General features: G+C 31.9%; 1 protein-coding gene across 2 annotated transcripts in view; it reads right to left on the bottom strand.

Moving 5' to 3' along the window:
- Positions 1-21,527, bottom strand: part of LOC143915436 (uncharacterized) — a 184,607-nt gene that overhangs the window by 41,959 nt on the left and 121,121 nt on the right. For both annotated transcript variants that reach the window (XM_077436094.1, XM_077436101.1), the window contains 4 exons: positions 18,995-19,192; positions 16,533-16,661; positions 16,363-16,440; positions 15,023-15,091 (listed from right to left, as the gene is read on the bottom strand). In XM_077436094.1, coding sequence (XP_077292220.1) covers positions 15,023-15,091; positions 16,363-16,440; positions 16,533-16,661; positions 18,995-19,192 — 474 coding nt within the window. The remainder of the gene's footprint in view (positions 1-15,022; positions 15,092-16,362; positions 16,441-16,532; positions 16,662-18,994; positions 19,193-21,527) is intronic.

Genomic DNA, 21,527 nt, shown 5'->3' with positions numbered 1-21,527 from the left:
TGGTTGCCTATACGTTCTGTACGATTATTGAATATTAACGTTATTTAGAGCACTCTTTGTATCCGTATCATGGTGTAGTGAACAGCGTATATTGATCGGGGCGTGAGGGGGTAGGTTCAACTCGGCGTCCTGGAATTGATTTTATTTTTCGAATATCGTTAAAATATAAATTAATTTCAATTTCAATTAAAAATATATATTTAATTGTTTTATATGAAAACAAAAAAAATGGTTCAAAACCTTAAATAAAATTATTATAATTACGTATTTTTATATGACAAGAAGGAAAATTTCAATTAATGTTTAAAAAAAAAGGCGAAATGAAGAATTAGATTTGGCGTGATGTTCGTGACCATTAGCTCAGTTTAGACCTATATTGAGGCTATTTTGAGATGACTGGTTCGAGTCACGACAAAGTCGTCTCGTCGAAAAATGAATTTATCGATTTTTATCAATTCATTCACACACACAAACACACACACACACACACACACACACTGTTATTATTATTTTATATTGAGTGTTTTCTATTGAAACATGTTTATTGAGATGTTCTGATCACACTATTTTTTGTTTTCGTTTTAAAAGGTTAATTGGAAGTGTACTGAACTTTAAATCGGTAAAATTGCGAGCAATAAGCTCGTATTAGTGTTTATTCGTATTTACACGAATCTGAATTGAATTAATAGGGAAAATATATTAAATTATCTTTAGCCAGCAGTTTGGCTTAGTGGTAGCGTATATATTTAGCACCACTGAGGTCAAAGGTTCGAGTCCTCGCCACTGCTGGTTAGATTTGGGGGTTTTGTGACTCCAAATCGATCGTTTCTCTATCAGAGTTTGCCAATTTTATCTGATCATTGCTGAAACGGTTCCTGAAAATTGGTATTAGATCTAATCCTGTTGTCACAAAATCTGCCTGTGTATAATTTGTAATAATTATACACAGTAATCTGAAATCTATAGATATCTCTATAGACATCTCTATAATTTCGTATTTATTATATGTATAAAAATTGTATACAAAAAAAATAAAATATAAAAATAATCCATAGATGTCTTTATGATTATTATTTCTGATTAATTGTTATATGCTATATACTCTGATTGTACATATATGTATGTATTACTGTATTTCTGATTTCTGATTGTTTATGTATTCTGTATTTCGTTAACGTACACCCGTCGCATTGGAGCAAATCTGTAATGGCGAGTGTATATTGATTTGTAAAAATAAAAAAAAAATATGAGAATTCAATAAAATTCCACTTAGAAAAATCATATTTCGACTATTCTTGTGGATTAATAACAAAAATTCTATTGATAACTGGCTTACCTCGATAAAATAAACGAATTTTTGTTATTAATCCACGAGAATAGTCGAAATATGATTTTTCTAAGTTGAATTTTATTTAATTCTCATATAAAGATAATTTAATATGTTATCCCTATTAATTCAATTCAGATTCGTGTAAATACGAGTAAACACTAGTACGACCGTTTTGCTCGCAATTTTACCGATTTAAAATTCAGCAAACTTCGAGTTAACCCTTTTAAACGAAAACAAAAAATAGTGTGGCCAGGACACTATCCCAATAAACATGTTTCAATAGAAAATACTCGATATAAAATAGTATTAACAGTGGGAAAAAATCCCAAGTAAAAATACGTACTTTTGACTTTTGATTTGAACTGGATGACTAATTAGAGAGATTTGAAAGCTTAAAAGTACTACAAATGGAAGATAAAATACCCGACTATAGATTCCAATATTCATTTTGAACAGGAAATTGACAGATTTTGAGACGTCGACCGAACAACACCAAGATATAGAAAAATCGCGCGATTTATAAAACACATATGTATGTATATCTCCGAATCTCGAGCCAATCAACATTTTTTATTACCAGATTCGTGTTCACTGGACATAATTCTGTAAGAAAAGTTATATCTCGTCTCTGAACCAAAAAAAAAGTTGTCATTTGTCGAACAGTATTATCAGCTATTGCTTGCACACGGGGAATGAAATATTATAGCTCTAGCAGTCCTAATTGTAAAAATTTTTAGAAGGTTTTTTAAAAAATTTTCATGTAATACGTTAGTTATCACTTATTCAATCATTTCAAATTAGCTATTAATTGTCTCACCTAAAATTTATTATCAAGTCTAGGCCAGAACATTTTCACACACCTCTAACACTCTCGATGATTTGCAAATAACTGGTTTTACTTTGAATACATACATACATATCTATGTTTGAATGCCTTTAAAAATATACTGATGTTTTGGTTTATGATTCCCGCTGATGGATTGGTACTAGGGCTTCCAAGCCGGCTTAAACCGTAACCGAAAAGCCGGCTTTTTGACCATTTTTCAAAATCGGTCAACCGGCTTTTAAGGTTTTCTTTAATTGATGTTTTTTTTCCTCAAAATTAACAATTATGAATTTCAAATTTCAAAAGATCAAAATAAATAATAAACTCTCTTATGCGTATAATAATGCTGCGCTCCCTGCGCCCCCTTCGGGGCCCCATGTGGCTGCGCCCTTTGCGCTCCTGCGAACGAATGAGGGATACATACATACGTCTCTTTCCTATATATATTTATATATATATATATATATATATATATATATATATATATATATATATATATATATATATATATATATATATTATATATATATATATATATATATATATATATATATATATATATATATATATATATATATATATATATATTTATTTAAAGTTAGATATAAACATTGTTTTTCGAGTACAATTAAAAACATTTTGACTAAAATTTCATATAAAATTTTGTATTCCAAATATTGTGAGCATACTCTCATTCTAACACAATCGTATAGTAATCTGAGCACATTCAAAACTTAAAAGACGTTTGATAAACTTTATTGGATTTTTTATCTAAAACCACCCAACAGAAAACATTCTTTGCCCTATTGACCATACGCACTCGAGGATAGATAAAATGAGGCAACTCAGCTTAAATGAATAGTCATCTCTAAATTCACATGTAAAAATTTGATAGTTTTTTGACATATGTACATGCTAAAAGCAAATGTTGCTGTTGACACACAAACACGGGTTTTGCAAAATCAAAGATGTTAAAGAGGGTGCATTATGGAAGTTTTTATAAAATATAAAAAAATACATTATAATTTCAACAAGTAAGAATATTTGTTAATTATTATTTGATTTTTTATAAATATTTCAACTACCAATATTAGGATACAACTTTTTTTAGTAAGGAAAAAAGCGGGGTCATAAAAATTAAACACCGACCTGTTTTTTTATTTAGCACTACACCACTGCATGTATGTACGTATGTGTAATGGTGCTTACGGACTAAACCAACGACAATTTTGAGCCAACTTTTTAACCAGCAGTAGCGTACAAAATATCGAAATAAAAATTAAATTTTAAAATTGAAACTAAATATCAAAATCAAGCTAAAGAGCGAGATTGAGCTAAAATTAGATCATCGTTGATGTTTTGAATTACAACAATGTTTTGAATTACGACGATACGCATTTAAAACCAGAGAAATATTATAATTTCTCTGCTTACGAGCGAAAAAAAATATTGTTAAAGTCGTCACGAGATGTTACTGTATTTCCACCATCGAAGATCGATAAAAAAAAACAATTCGTAAAAAATTCGCCAAAGAATTTTTCGAATCCGTGAACTGGGCAACGCGCTTGCATTTTTCACGCATTCGGCAATTCTCTTGCCGAATGCGTGTAATAGACAATTTCACGGATTCGGTGTAACATATGCACAATAATAGTATGAAAATTGATTGTACCTACCTATATTATACGATTAAAATCTTAATAAAAAAACATAGTAAATCAATATATGTCTTATCATCGCGAATCCAAATGAAAATTGTCTATTTGTACACAAATATGTACATATTATGATCGAATTGTAAAGCAACATTCAAAAGGTAACCACCAAAACGCCAAAAATCTATAAATTATACACAAATATTCACATACGCACTAAAATAAGTAGATATGTATGTATAGATACATAAATGATAAATAATAACAAACAAACTCATGTATGTACATATATAGACATAATTATTTACATCTCTAAATCGACATATGCACATAGTTGTCGACACTAATTTACGTATTTTTTGAAAATGTAAAATTGCACACCGAAAATATAGAATAAAACGAGGCTTCCCGATATTGGACATTGTTAAAAGTTAAACGGAAACGAAACTCACCAATTGTGTACGTATTTTCAACCAGCCCATATTATTCTTGACGAGGACAATATCGCCCGTTGGTTCATTTGGCACCCGTTACTAGATCGGCGTGCACATGATTTATAAAAAGAATGCAATTTCAATCACAATGAAAGATGTCGAAATATTCCGAAAAAACAGCGCGGGTATAACAACGCAGCGTGTGAACTTTATTCGGACTCGTTTGTAGTGTGAGTTGATGTTGCAGATAAACTAGGGCGGCGCGTGGCGAACATAAACTTATCTACATATAAATTCGATACGCCTTGATAATTAATAAAGACGACCTAGACTAAAATAATGTATTTAATCAAGAAATCGCAAAAGTTACGTGGTTGAATTGAGTGATTAATTCGCCAAGAAGTCCATGGGCCTGAAAAACGCCGATAGGCGTCGTATTTCAAGCATGTACAAAGTAAACAAGAATACAACCCGCTAAGCCTTTCCAGGTATCATTGAAAAAAATGCATTGAAAATGGGTTTTGTAATCCGTGTCAATGTTTATAAAGACTGGTTTACACCGGAATTTCTGAATTTACAACCATATCAGAATTTGTCGATGGAAATCCCTAATTGCTGAGTATTTTAGATTTTGGCTTGGAATTAAGATTGTGTACATTTTAACAACAATGAAGAAGATGGAAATAGTTTTGGAAAATTTACATTCATTAATAGACTTTTTTGTTTATTTTATATTGTTGCAAGATATATTAGAGAGTCTAAACACACCTTTATAAAACTCAAAACCACGGCGGTAGTTTTCTAGGGTAGTGACCTAGGATTTGTTTGGATTAGCTACAATTTTTATAACATTTCCAAATAATTCTAGTTGGAAATGTTGGCGAAATTTTCAGCGTGGTAGACTATCAACAGAAAAGACGTCAGTACTCAAAGGGTTAAAAATAGTATTTCTTTTATTTTAGCGATATTTATTTTTTTTATATACCTCGTTTTATTGACGTTTTAGTCTTACAATAACTAAATCTGTCGCACAAGAACATACAATACATACATAGTGTGAAATGACTATTTATGGGCGTACATTCACCGATTCTGTCGTCACGACTAGAGCCTCCAAATTCGTCTGTTTATAAAGTATTATTTCATGTTTATAATAAAACACTTTTGAAATTTTAAAACGAAAAACTGTGTTCACATTTGGATGTGTACCTATTAGAACACTTTAGGTAGACGATTTTTTTTATTCTGGATGTTTCGCGGAAATTGCACTGCAGCATAATCCAAAGTCCCATTTTTTTTTGTGAATTTCTTTTTCTATTTTCATTATTATTTATGACAAATTCGGAGTCAGCTTTTATAATTTTAGTTCTATACAAAATAATGATAAAATATTTTATTAACTAGCATGCACTAGGCACCCAGCAATTTAAAAACAAATTGCAAGCAAAAATGAGTTTGAATTTTCGCATGATCACAAAACTTCGTCTATTGTTACTATGTAGATAAAGTAAAACAACAAACAGCACACTGGTCGGCTCTTTCGTTTACGAATTTGTGTTTTATTTACGACAACAGTCGGAATTCTTAAACACTAAGCCGACGAAGAAGAAGTTCTATACAAAAGATTTTGTAATTATCAAAATTCTAGAAATTATTTTTATGGTTTCCGGGTAATATCATATGTGCAGCGACGGAGTTTGATCATAACTAGAGATCAGCGGCCGAGGATGCCAACATAAAATAACAATAGACCTTTCCATTACCCTACAAAGCAATAGAGCAAAAAAAATGGTTTACAATAGTAATTGAAAAATTTTTTGTGCATAAAAGCATCCTCAGCCACCGATCTCTGATCACAACGTGTTTGCTTAAATGTATTTTCAAAATTAAAATTTATTTTTAGAACAATTTTTTTTTTTTTTAATATGTATCTATTCATTTATCATTCAAAATATTTTACTTCACGAATATATTGGAATTAGGGCTTCCAAACCGGTTTAAACCGAAACCGAAAAACCGGCTTTTTGACCATTTTTCAAAAAACCGAAAACCGGCTTTTTGGCTCGATCAACCGGCTTTTTAAGATTTTCTTTAATTAATGTTTTTTCCTCAAAATTAACAATTATGAATTTTAAATTTCTATGAAAGATCAAAATAAATGTGTATAAACGCTCTTAGGTATAGGCGTATATTTCTTTGAACAAAAAAAAGCTACACTTCTTTCTTTCTTGAGCGGTTTCTTTGAGATTTAGTAATGGACCCGGTCATAAACCAATAAAATATTATAGAAAGTATGTAGTTTCAATGGCCTACCCAACTTCAGGTATAGAAAGCATCCTTATCTATCGCAAATCCTGGTACTTGAAAACATCAAAAAAAGTAGTCAAATGATTTATGGCAAAATCCATAGGAATTTCCGAAATATAATCGATTTTTCTTCGAAGGAATTGCCCTTTAAATATTGAGGCCACATACCTACTTTTATTATGGATTTAAAATGTTCGTGATCAAATGAATTTGCCGTTTCAAATGAATTTGTTTCCGAAATTTGCAACGGTTGCTTTTGGATTTTTTCAGCTAAAACAGATGCGTAAAAACAACTTTGAAATATTTTTATCTATAATATATCTAGCTTATTTAAATCATTTAATTATATGTGCGTATTTAGGATCTGCCATTTTACGACTGTGATATATAGAGGTCGGACCGGAAGCGTGCCGTTCTTTGTTTATTGTTCGTTGTGCATTGTTCATTTTTATGATGAACCTTTGTTAAAGGTTCGCCGAACCTTTTTTTATTGCACTCTGGCTTTGTGAATAGACCCAAAATGCCGTGATTCCTGGAAAAAGCACGCTCTCTATCCGCTCTTTAGTGATATATGTACATATTATACAAATTTTATTATTTGTAATATTTGTAATGATCTTATGAAAGTTCATAATGTTTATAACTTAATTTAATTTATAAAAAACTATTTTTTTTGCATAATATAGATATATATTATGCAAATATATACATATTTACATTTTTTTTTTCGATATAAAAATTTTAAACTTAAAAAAATCGTATTTTTCGAAAACCGGCTTTTTATTTCGGGCGGTTTTTTGGAACCCCTATATTGGAATATTTTATTATTTGCTATTCTATATTCGAACTGTTCGAAATTACGAATATTTGGAGGTTCTAGACTCACAACTACCTCTTTCATAGGCGGATCTAAGGGAGGTGCCACATATGCTATGGATCCTCCCTTCAACGAATTTAAATTTATAGATATAAGGTGACTACTTATCTCGCATACGTCACTAAAATCTCGAACGCGAAATATCTGGCATTCGAATCCATTCCATCCACTCAGTGCCGGCCTTACATACACCCTATGGTGCCCTCTGACAATTTTTTTCCCCTAGAAAAAATATTAAAAAATGGGTTACCATCCTCGTTTTTCCGGGCTTGGGACCGGCAGAAAAGTGGTTAGCAAGGTTTCCCAACCTCACTAGTAATTAGATTTCAGAAGTCAACTTTCCCGTTAATTTTTCGGCAAAATGTATAATTAAAGCTGAAAAATCAAGATTTTCAACGATCATTTTCAATAGATTCAGTTCCCAAACTGGAAAGTCTATTTTGTGATACTGTAGACCGGGGATAAATTTTAATAAAAAGTTCCGAAAAACTACGCTCACCTAACTACGCTATAGTTATAGGCAATGTCAACAAAAGTCGCATAGCAACCCAAATGTTCGGATATAATTCTTGTAAATTTTGTTTTCTGAAATTTAAAACAATGAGTGGATTAATTTTACCTTTTATTTGAAAGATAGGCTTTTTGAACTTATTTTGAAGATCGGCACAATATCTACGAAGTTCGTTTTCAGTAGATTGTTTACAAAATACAAAAAACCCCACGTCTTTGAATATACGTTCAACTGCTCGAATCTTTCTTTCATTTACATTAGAGAAAGCATTAAAAGAGGATTAAAAAACTCGACATCCAACTATAATATTTTTTATTTATTTCTCGTTTTGTGTATTTTCATCAAATTGCCCTTTCACTTTTTAATTGTTTAAATAAAGATTCTATTTGTAATTCCACTGCTAAATCTTTAGCAGAAACTTACTATTTTCGCTTCCCATCATATTTCAAATTATATTTTTCAGGAATATAATTGCACTTGATCAGTTGAATCTTCCAGCGATGTATTGAAGCTGGAAATAGGGTAAAAAATCTTTGGAGAATACCGAAAAAAGTTTGTGATGTTACAGAAGATTTCTCAGCGTCATATAGTACCAGATTTAAATTGTGGATGCCACAGTGAAATGTGAAACAATTTTTTTTTGATAAGCATAATAGAATATTGAAGGGAATGCGCCTTCGCCCAATAAATATAATTTGCGGAGTACAAATGTTTGAACTTAGAACGTAGAGGCGCCTTTAGCCTCTGATCTAAAATTTTGTAGCGCCTTCGGCGCTCTAGTTATAAATTTTGAAGCGCCTTCGGCGCATCAAGCGGCGCCCTCGGGTGCCACCCGACCCCCCCCTAAAACCGGTACTGCATCCACTGAGAGTCACACACGCGAACTACCACACTAACGAGAATTCGAGTATTAGATATTCCGTATTCGCGATATTCACGTGGCAACTATTGAAATAGTCCATTTACCATGCAAGTTCAAATTGACCGTTCGTGCGATTATCTATGCAAAAAAAATCCTTACAAGTTACGGAAACCTATGACTCGCAGGTCACCAAGTGACTCATTTCACAATTTCAAGTGCCCCACTTGAACTAACCGATTAAGACAGTAGAGATTGGCGGTCAAGTTGCCGCCATAAAATAACAATAGATCTCTCCATTGTCCGAGAAAGCAGGAGAGTAAAAAAAATGGTTGAAAATAGAAATCGATAATAATGAACCATTATTTTAAGCCGTCGAGCATCTTGTGCGCCGGTCCCTAGTGATTAGCAAAGATTGCCATTGGGATGATGCGTTGGCAAAAAATTGGTTCACCATTGTCAAACAAGCTTTTTTGTATTCTGATAGAGTGGTTTATTGTTATTTGACGATCGCCAAGCCAACGCCTAAGGCTAGTAATTAGCATTGCGTGAAAGATAATTTATTTGAAAAGGCAAATACGCAACAAATTGAGGATGTAATGAAAAAGGTTATTAAGATCGTAAACAAAATAGTAGCACGATCTGTATTAACACCCTGCGCTTCAAAGCTTTTTTGGAAGAAATTGAATACCAATTTCAAGATTAGCTGTTACATGCTGAAATATGTACAATAGTGAAGTCTAGGCAAAGTTCTTAATAGATTTTTGATGTTTTGATGACATACAAATATCTCTTAACGAAATCGATAAAATTGAAAACTATCTCGAACTCTAATGATAAACATTGGTTTTTAAGAGTTTTGTTCTTGAACACCATTACTAGAGACATGTATTTTAGGCACTTTGCTACTAATGCTTAATTGATGCTAAAATTTGGAATAGATGCTAATAGATGCTAAATTCGTAAAATATGCGAATAGATGCTAAAATAACAAACAAAAGTGAAATTTGCATAAAATTTATAAAATGAATAGACAATTTAGAAGGGTCTTCCTATCCCTTTGCCCATTTATTATGTGAAGAAATTGAGGGGATAAAACAGAGCTTGCAGTTTACCATTGACGGTGTTTTTCCTGTCGAAACCAAGCAACTGCTTTTGTCTACTACTGCAAATAAAAGAAGACAGTTGGAGCTGTGTATCCAAAAGCCTGCTCAAAAAAGCGTCTTAAAACTAGATGAGACAAATCTATTCCTCCGAACATTGAGTTAACTATTCAATCCATCTGTGGCAGGTTCAAAATCTAATATTAATGTTAAAGAAACAGTTTTGTTTTTTAGAAACCTGCCATTGTTTAATGTATTAACAGAGGCTCAATGTTTGGAAGGAGATCAGAACTTTTTAGACAATTAATAGAGAATATAAAAAGTGAATCCACGCCGGATATATTGCTATTATTGATGGCAACAAAAATTAAATATAAGGAGTTTGGTTGTGCAGCTCTAAAATCTATTTGGTGTCCCGTCAATAGTGTGGATGCTGAAAGGTATTTTAGTAAATACAATATAATTCTTACCGATCGTCGTACGAATCTCAAAAAAGAATCTGTAGAAATATGTTCCATGTTAAGTTTTAATCAATTTTAATTGGTATTATATTTTTATATTTATATTTTTTGTCTTTGTATTTTTATATTCATGTTTTTTTTATTGTACATAATTTTAATTTCAAAACATTTTTGAATTTTTCCATTATTTTTTAATGGTTGTGTTGTATTTAAATTGTATATATGTATATTAATTTTATTAAAATTCATCGAAATTTTTTATTATTTAAAATTAAACTCTTCATTAAAATAGATGCTAAATTGAACATTTTTAATGCCCTAAAACGCTAAAATGCAAAATGAAAATGCTAAAATTGACAAAAATAGATGCCCAAAATACGGGTCTCTAACCAGTACCTATAATGAATTCTGAAAATGTACTAGGAATGGATGAGTTTTTCTCTCTTAATAAAATTCATCTTATTATTCACGAAAATACCCACTGACCCGAAACATCCTCTTAATAGTCACAATTTGAATGATTTTGACCCGCATACTACCAAAAATACTATATAAAAGCCGACGCCTGCTCTAGTGCTTTTACAAGATCTTTTTTATGTGTTTATATGTAATTTTCAATTTGAATGTTCCCCTCCCCCCATGGCCATATTTTGTTGGATCCACTAGTGACCGACATATTTTGTTGGTAATTCGGTAAATTATGTCGGGCCGATAGTTCACATGTAATTACGTGAATATGTATTTATATAAAATGGGTGAAGTCAGTTTATTGAAATGATTGCAATATTGCATGACGTACATGCACATATTGAATTTTGTGGACAGTGCTATTATATTCTAATATATTGACATTGATTGACCTGGATTTAAATAAAATACTTGGAATAGTTCACGTACCGTCCATGTTTCCTTTATCGATGTTTTTTCCGTGAGCCGGTGTGGCGCATGAGCAGTAGACAGATGCCTTGGGCGCGCTCACTGCGCTACGTACACGCATGCGCAAACCTTGAATTTGCACGTGAACGAAAAAATGCATCTTAGTGCAGAAAAATATTTACGGTGATATTTTTAAGTTATTCCCACTCACTCAACACTACAAAGTGCACATTTTAAAAATGTGTCTTCATCACGTTTTTAAAATTTAAACTTAAATTTAACATTATGTAACTTTTTCAGTTAGAGACATCTATTTGTGATATATAAAATACTTTATATTTCAGCAAATATACAAACCAATTTGAAAATAAAATTCTAGTTGACGTATAGATATCAGTATATAAAAAATAAATATTTTTAAATTAAATTAAGAAATTAAAATACATACATACACACTGACAGGAGAAAAAAAGCGATCATTTAAAAAAAAATTCGTCCTTTTAAACAAAACAACCAGCTTCGACCGAAACTGATTTTATCTATTGCTGGAAATATTTTGGCCAAATATTTTTCAAATATTATTTTTGCCAAATATTTTTCCCTTGTCTCATTATCTAAAATATTCAACTCATGTTTACTCACCAGGTATTTCCCAGAATACTGGAAAACAGCCAACGTAATTCCCATACCTAAGGCCGACAAAAGCTTAAAAAACCCGGCCAATTATCGACCCATTAGCTTACATTGCACGCTTTCCAAAATTCTAGAAAAAATAATCTACACTCGTTTACTCAAAGTTGTAAATAAGAAATTAATAAATGAACAATTTGGATTTCGCACTGGACATTCCACAACCCAATAACTAACAAGACTGTTGAACACGTAACGAAAAACTTAAATATGAAGAGAAATACCGGAATGGTATGTCTCAACATAGAAAAGGCTTTCGACATGGTTTGGCACGATGGACTCATTCATAAGTTCCTTATTGACAAAATATCAAACTACCTAATACTCGTAGAAAGCTAGTGGTTAACGTAAATAATAAATTATCATCTCCGAAAATAATCGCAGCTGGTATTCCGCAGGGGAGCTTGCTTGGCCCACTCTTGTTCTCCATATATATAAATGACATACCTAGTCCAAAAAACTGTCACATAGCCCTATATGCAGATGATACCGCTTGCTTCACAAGTAGCAAAAAATTAGACACTATTCGTAAAAATCATGAATTTAAAATCAAAACAATGGCAGAACACTTCACTAAGTGGAAAATTCAAATTATTCAAACCAAAACAAACGCCATATTATTTAGTGTTAGAAAGCATAAGCCAAGTTCAGATCTGAAAATCCCCTCTGGAGAAAGTCTAAAATGGCAGTCAGTAATAAAATATTTAGGAGTAACGTTCGATAAAAGAATGAGATGGGCACCTCACATTGAGGGAGCGAAATGCAAGGCGATGCGGGGTATATCCTCAATATACCAAATATCTAATCGCCATAGTTCTTTTATCAATTCAAAATGAAATAAAATTATATCGCGCGCTCATATTACCATTATTAACCTATGCTTCACCTGTATCGAATAACGCCTCAAATACTAATCTTTCCAAGCTCCAAGTAATACAAAACAAATCCCTAAAAATAATTTACAATACACCCATATATATGTACTAACTTGAAAAAACTGCATGCCATATATAATATTCCGTTTGTTACAGACATTACTAACAAACTAACCAGTAGATTATATGACAGAATCACTGATAACCATACTAACACACATGTGAAGAGTCTCGGACAACAAAATGCCTATACCCTTCAGGTATAAACACAGATTATCCAAACACAATCTGCTTTCGGTCATCGACTTAAGAGAGTCTTTAATTAAAATTATGTATTAGATGTATTACAAGCATTTATAAGAATTGTAAATAGGTTTTTGAGCTCTTTTTCCTATTATGCTGTACATTAACATTAGAGTAATATAATACTATGATTACTAACAAAATTAAATTAAAATTGTAAAATTGAAAATGATCGGTATATCAGTAGCTATTAAAATATGTATATATGATGTATTGTGAACATAATTTCGTAATAATAAAAAGCATTTAAAAATAAAAAAAAAGTATTATATTATTCTTGAAGCTATTTCAAATTAATTTCGTTTTATAATTACATTTTTTCTCGTTATAGATATGTTGTTTAATTCTTTTGAATATTTTGTAAATAAATAAATTTTATATTAATAAAAAATAAATGAATTACCTAATTAAGTTTCGCAAGTTTTTAACATTTTTTAACAAGTTTTTAACATTTTCTGAGGAGAGCTTCGACGTTTTGATCTACAAGTAAAGTTGACGACAACTGTTTTGTAAAATTGCGTACTAAAACATGAGATAGATTACATTTTCATGTACTTGTGTGTATCGAAGCTTTCAGGAAATTTTCAAGTGATGCCACAACCAAACGATAAATTACAAGGCGAACTACTTTCTCAAGTGCGAGCGATACACATAATGCGCCGTCAAATTTATACATACATTTGGATTCTGGCATATGTATGTATGTACATGGGTCTACCTCACGGGACCGAATGTGAAACGCCCGAAAACGCAAATATCGGAAGGCAAAGATCGAAAATCGAAAGATCCTAAGTCGAAAGATAAAAAAAAGGGTTTCTCCCCCCCCGTCGTACATACTCACTTAATTTGCGCGAGCAGGATACAACAGGAACAAGAGAAACAGGCTTTTCCTCCCGTATTAATGTGCGCGCGCAGAATACGGGAGGAAAAGCCTGTTCCTCTTGTTCCTGTTGTATCCTGCTCACGCAAATTAAGTGAGTATATACCGTTTACCATGCACCCTTTTTTATCTTTCGACTTGAGATCTTTCGATTTTCGATCTTTGCCTTCCGATATTTGCGTTTTCGGGCGTTTCACATTCGGGCCCGTGAGGGAGACCGGTATGTACATAGTACATATATCACGTCTATTGTATACAATGTGCCATAAAGAAATTCATTGTGGTAAATTTTTTCACCAAGTTTGCTTTTAGACGTCTCAAAAACACTCGGGAGAACTCTAGAGAAGTCTCTCTTTATTCCAGACTCCTCACTCCAACTTATAATTCATAACTACCACTAGTGACTAGTGAAGAATATAGAAATATTCTCATAATTTTTTCAATTAGTTTTAAAGAAAACGCCTCATTTTGAGGATTTTTAAGGTTTAAGCTTCATTAGATCCATACAAATAGAAAATACTATTTAACATATTGGAATATGTTCATAAGGATAATATGTTCAAGAGGAATAAGTTCATGAGGAATATGTTCATAATAATACTTTTTCAAGAAAATACATCGGTATGAACATACATTTGTGTACCAAATTGGATAGAATTTACATATGTATACTAAAAACATTCAACTTAATTTAACCTAAGCCGCTCACAGAATAGCTATAAATTCAAAGAGAAATATGTTTGGCATAGTAAAAGGGGGTATATTTATGTACATACATATGTATGTATATTGCTAGAACTTAAATTAAAATCATATATAATTGATGCATCTAAAAATTTTAAATTATAAATATAGGTATTGAATCTAAATTATAAAAAATAATTTAGATTCAATACTTCAATATTCATACAACATTCCATTACTTCTGCATGTAATGAACTGATTTGATAACGATTTCGAAATTAAACTGAAACCTTAGGTCCATCAAACAGCTACAACATACATATGTATATACATATTTTATAATTACTTTACCTGTGCTTTAACGGCTGAAAGGTGAATTTGCGCTACGCGGAGATCAAACTTCTTCATTGATATATCCTCCTGAAATCATTAAAATTATAAACTTAATAAAAACAAGCGATCTTTACTTTACTAAAATATAATTAAAACATTAGGTATAGGTAAACAACAAAGCTAAGTATTAGGCCTTAAAGGGATGATAGCTCATATCATTTAGAATATTTTGAACGACACATAACAATATAGCATAACATAAAGGTACAAAACCTTTCAGTTTTTTATAATACAAAAAAATGAATTTTTCCTACTTGACAAATTTTTAAAAAACTTATTGGGCCTCTAGTATTTTTTTTTCACATTTTTCAACATTAGAAAAACAAAAAAAATAATAATTTATTAACATACCACTTTAAACTTGGGCAGTATTAACAATTAACTGTGAGATTTTGGTGTTTTTTCTAAAAATCTTTAAAAATTAAATTAAAAATAAACCATAAGACTTTGTACTAATGTATGCGTGGCTCAAAATGTTCGAAATTATGTATATGAGCTATCATCACTTTAAGGCCTTGCACTTATTACTTGCTTCATAGCACCTTTATGTACATATGTATAGGTACATATAAAATACATCTGTACATATGTTGTCCGTACATGAGAAGGAATATATGAAGTATGCACCGATATACGTATGTATTATCAATGATGATGATTCATCATCATCTACAGCTATTGGACACCTCTCGGATATCATTCTAGCACTTTTTTGTATACCTTTCGTCCATCATGTCCCACCCATTGTCATTTAAATTTCTTCACTCTATCAACCATATCCACTATCCTTGTAATACTTCTCACCCATGTATTCCGCTTCCTGTCTTTCCCCGTTATACCAAGCATTCAGCGTTCCATACTTCTTTGAGTGCATTGGAATTTGTATATCATCTTGACGTTGAATGTCCAATTTTCACATCCATACGTCATACTAGAGGTAGATAGTCACAGTGCTATCCATTGTTCCATTGTTGTAAATCCTTTATAAAAAAGGTTCGGCAAACCTTTAACAATGCATTTACAACCTTTGAACAATACGCGGCACCTTCTGGGTCCGGTGACTACTCATCACTGGTAAAACACATTAATCGAAGGTCTTTTTCTTCGGGCAAAGTGGCATTTTTGATTTGAAAACGGCATTCATTCGTCTAAATACTCTCCATCCCAATTTCATACATACATAGATAAAATCATATGTAATTCGATTCCGTCATTAGAATCGATATACGTATCTAATTTTTAAAACAAAATTGTCCATTTTCAATTGTTAACTCTACTTATGTTACATTATTTTTTACCTGTAATTCATTTGCTTTATTGAAAAGATGGTTTTCAATTGAGCGTTGTTGCAATCGAACCATATTATCCAATGAATCCTAAAAAAATATATGAATTTTTCAGTCACGTTTATAAATGCATAGTATGGTTAAATCGAAATTTTCAATTAAAAAAAAAAAAAAAATCATACCTGTAGTTGTTTGATTTGCAGTTCAAGATCTAAGGCTTCTTTTTTCAACGAGTCGTAATTGGATCTAATTTGCATTGGTCCCAATCTCTCCAGAACTAGTTCATCTTTCAAAGCGGGTGGAACGTTATCCTAAAATGACACAACATAAAAATTATAATGTTTCGGAAATTGTTTTGTGAAATGGTATTCTTCGTGCATAAAAAAGTAAATAAATAATTTCGAGTTTCAAAATATGAATGGTAAGGCGGAGAATTGTAGACATATTTGGTCCTTGAGAATGTTAAAGGTAACATTGACGTACATTTCCCTCTTTTCAAAGAGAGCTTAAGTGTGTTACATCGAGCTTTCAAAAGCTCTGTGTGACGAATTCGTACTCGAAACGCTTTTATGCCCTTCCTGTGCCTTGATCAAAATTTGCCGCAAAGGAAAACTCGGTGAGCACTTTATCAGCGTGCGAATTAGACACGTTTAATTGGATCGTAAAATATACCACTTTATACATAAATACATACATATATAATGCTGTACATGTAATATTTCTGGATGCTATATATGTATATATATATATATATATATATATATATATATATATATATATATATATATATATATATATATATATATATATATATATATATATATATATATGTATATATATACACATATATAATATAGCATCCAAAGTCACCCCACGCCGCACGTAATCAAAAATAAATTAAATAGAAGTAAAACTTAGAAATTCAAAGGGATGCGCAGCATCCACAGCATCCATGAACGGCACGCCACTGATATATATATATATATATATATATATATATATATATATATATATATATATATATATATATATATATATATATATATATATATATATATATATATATATATATATATATATATATATATATATATATATATATATATATATATATATATATATATATATATATATATATATATATATATATATATGTATATATACATATGTACATATATGTATATAATATAAAGTTATTAATATAATGATTTGTTTTAACCTTTATATTAATGTTGTGTTTCTTCCTTCAAAACAAACTTTCTAACCTACATAGGCTTAATATATGTACATAGATCAAACAGTGATAGCTATGTATGTACACCAATGTATACTTTCTTTTAAGCGGTACTATACGAGGAGAATAATGAACCTGGCTATCGAAACAATTAATATAGAAAGAGGGTTTTTGATCCAAATATAATATTTGGGACGTTATAAACAATATCGGAGACTCGTGTGCAGTTCTCAATTCTCATATAAAGACAATTTAATATACTATCCCTATTAAAGTAAATAATAGTAGCGAGTTTGTGGCCCGAAATTTTACCGATTTAAAATTCAGCACACTTCCAATTAACCCTTTTAAACGAAAACAAAAAATAGTGTGGCCAGAACACTTTCCCAATAAACATGTTTCAATAGAAAATACTCGAATAAATCGATTAGTAAAACATTATATGTATTTAATGTTTTGTGAAATATTTCTGCCACATGGACTTTTACCACTTTCAATTATAACGGCTCATACATATATTGATTGTTTATGTACATTAAAAAATCAAGCGTCAAATAACCAGTGCTCCTAGTGAGCAAACTCGAAAGATTTATTCGTCCTGGAATCATTTAGAGATGACATTTGACATTTTAAACTCAAGGGTTCCTCGAATGATCTATAAGAAGATATTTATTCGTTTACATATCTTTACCTTATTTTGAAAGAGTTCTAACTCCACCTATTCTAAATGTTAGTTAGAACCTTTTATTATATTATATTGTAAGCGTGAACCTAAATTGGCCTACAAATTAAGTAATATGGACTTCATTCAAAATCAAATGTAGAAGATTGTCGATTGGTACTGTTGACTAACATGAATTAAATTTCTGGTATTAATTTTGGACACCATATTCGCAGATATAGAAAAAAATATGCGTATGATTTCAATTTTTTCTCATAATTTACTTACTGATCTTAATATACTTTGACCTTTATGTACATAAAGGTCAAAGTATATAATGTACATTTTCCCAGTAATGACGAATGCAAAATATCTGGTAAGTGATTGACGCCCTGAATCAGGGCTGGCAAAACCGCGACCGTGCTGCTATAACTTTTATAATATATTGTGAACGATAAGCCTAAGGGTAGTCCTAGTAATTTAATATACATATGTTCTGTATTTATTAATATCCGCCTGCTTCTCCTTATGTTGGTCAGTCCTGCTCAGGAGAAATCGAAGCTACCCCCTCCCCTCCTCTGCAATTTCATATTGTGGAGAGGGGGGGGGGGATAAGGTGGAAATGGGGGAATCCGTCCGCACCGTAAATCCATCCAGACCCATATCATCCCATTCCATTTTGGTCGAATCTGATTATTTTGGGATGCGAACTTTGGAATGCTTATCAATCACACGTTTGGGATACTCACAGATTGTATGGCGTCGACGTTCTCGTTGTCGTTGTCGTTGTGGTGCAGCACCCCCAATGGCGGGGCGAAGGGCTTGCGGGGGCCTCTCGAGGGCGCAGGCTGTGGTAGCCCCCGAGCCAGGTGTGCCAAATCTGTAGTTCCGTTTACGGCCCGACATTGCGCCCCCAAAGTCTCGTAGCGGCGCGTCTGATCAGTTGCCTGGAAGCAATTTCAAAATCAATTTCAATAACCGATATCGGACATACATATTTCAGTGCTCACCGCAATTGTCTATATCTATGGGCACGTGTAATCTAGATTCTAGTACATTTCTGAATCTATGTAGTACGAGTGTACTATATATGTAGATCAAACACACGAAATTATATACATAATCATTACATAATTCGAATTTATAAATGACATATACATATGGTCAAACATAGCAAAGTGCATTGTAAACATCGTATACAATACGATCAACAAACATTTATACAACAAATCATCCACAGCGACATATATGGAGAGAACCCCGGCGAACCTTGAGATATAACATATTACATAATAAACCATAAGAATATCGCCATCGGTAAATACCGGTAAATTTTAAAATTTACCGGTTATCGCCGGAAACTATTTTTAGCGAATTAATTTTATACTAGAGCGTTAAGTACTGCATTGTGGCTAACTGTATCGAAGGCTTTCTCATAATCGACGAAACCTAGGCACAATGGCTGTTGATATTCGTTGGCGCGTTCGATTAGTTCGCCAACTTCTTGAAGGTGGTCCATTGTGCTGAAATTTGCCCTAAATCCTGCCTGTTCTATAGGTTGGTTCTCGTCGAGGATATTCTTCAGCCTTTCTGTAATAACCTTCGTGAAGAGATTTTAGACCGCTGAAAGTAAACTAATGGGTCGGTAGTTCTTGATGTCGCTTTTATCACCTTTTTTGTGTATTAAGATGATAGTTGCGTTATTCCATCCTTCTGGCTTAGCTTGGTTCTGGATGCATTTGCTGAAAAGCCTAGCTAAGATATTATTTAGGGGGGAGCCGCCACATTTTAGTAACTCAATGGGAATATTATCTTCCCCTGGAGTTTTACCGTTCTTTGCAGTTTTTAGCGCGGCCTCTACTTCGCTAGGCAATACTGCAGGAACTCTTTGGCCGTGTGTCGATTCCAGAGCGGGGAATTGACCGTTGTTGTTCTCGTATAGTTTTGCATAGAACGTGTAAACTCTGTCTATGATTTCTTCTCTATTCCTAATTATTACTCCGCTCTCTGATCTGATTGCGATCATTTGGTTTTTGCCTAAAAAAAGATCCTGTTTGCACTTTTTCAGGCTACGGTTATTCTTAATGGTATTTTCTATTAGCTTGCTGTTAAAATCCCTGACATCCCTGACTATTCTCTTTGTAATTTCCTTATTTACTAGATTGTATTCTTGCTTATTATTATCCCTATCTAAATTCCTTTTATGCTTAATTAGGTTTTTTGTTTCCGCTGAAATTTTGCTTAACTTAATCTGTTTCCTGAATCCACCTAATTTCTTACCTGTTGAGGTTAGAACCGAACTAATTACAGTGTTCAATTCCTCGATGTCTGCTTCTGGGTTTAATTTCTCGTATCTATTTCCAAGTTCGAGTTCGATATATATATATATATATATATATATATATATATATATATATATATATATATATATATATATATATATATAATGCGGGGAAGACGTGCTTCTGCGTTCTTCCCGCTATTACTCGCTTAAACCCGGCTATTGCACGAAATTTAATCTAAAAACTTAACCATCTAATCACTTATTCTACTAATTGCATCCTAGTATAATTTAAGTGTAAAAATAAACAGCAAATCGGTCGTAAAAAGCGGTTTTATATCAGTTATTTCGAAAAATTTTGTGCTAATTTTTGTGTCAAATCTGAGCAAAAAAAAAAAAATATACGAACGAGATACATCTCCTTACCTGAATACAAAAAAAGGGTCCTTCAGTCGGTCCCACAGAAGCAATAAATCTTCCACATAATTGCTTCCAGCCAAAAATCTTTAACGAACTTTACTTAATAGAATAATAGCAAACAGAAACGGTGTTTCCCAACTGTCTATCAGTTCTTTTTTATATTTAAATTATATTAAAGTAATTCGTGTAATTTTATATTCTTTACTAAAGCTATTATTAAAATATTAAATTGCAAACCGCACTCACATATATAAATCCGTTGTCTCCAAAGAGGCGTCTCACGATAAAGATCTATAAAAAAGTAGTATAACAATTGCTAATCTATTATTATCATAACTAACTACTTTCACTTACAAAGTAACCCTGTTAAATGGCATGTAATAATTCATAAGTGATCCAAGTGATACCTAGGATGACTATCTGTCAAAGCTGACCACAGAGAAGAGTCTATGGCGGTAAGAACTCACTCCTTGAATGGAAATCTCTCTCAGGTACCGCCTTTTTCTCAACACATCTTGGATAAATGCGAGAAAAATAATATCCAAACCTCCAACAAGGTAAGAGTGACGATGGATGATAGC

Source organism: Arctopsyche grandis, chromosome 1 (assembly GCF_051622035.1).
Source record: "Arctopsyche grandis isolate Sample6627 chromosome 1, ASM5162203v2, whole genome shotgun sequence".
In the NCBI taxonomy this organism is placed as follows: domain Eukaryota; kingdom Metazoa; phylum Arthropoda; class Insecta; order Trichoptera; family Hydropsychidae; genus Arctopsyche; species Arctopsyche grandis.
Note: the sequence above shows the minus strand (reverse complement) of the source record. Positions and strands in the feature narration are given on the sequence as shown.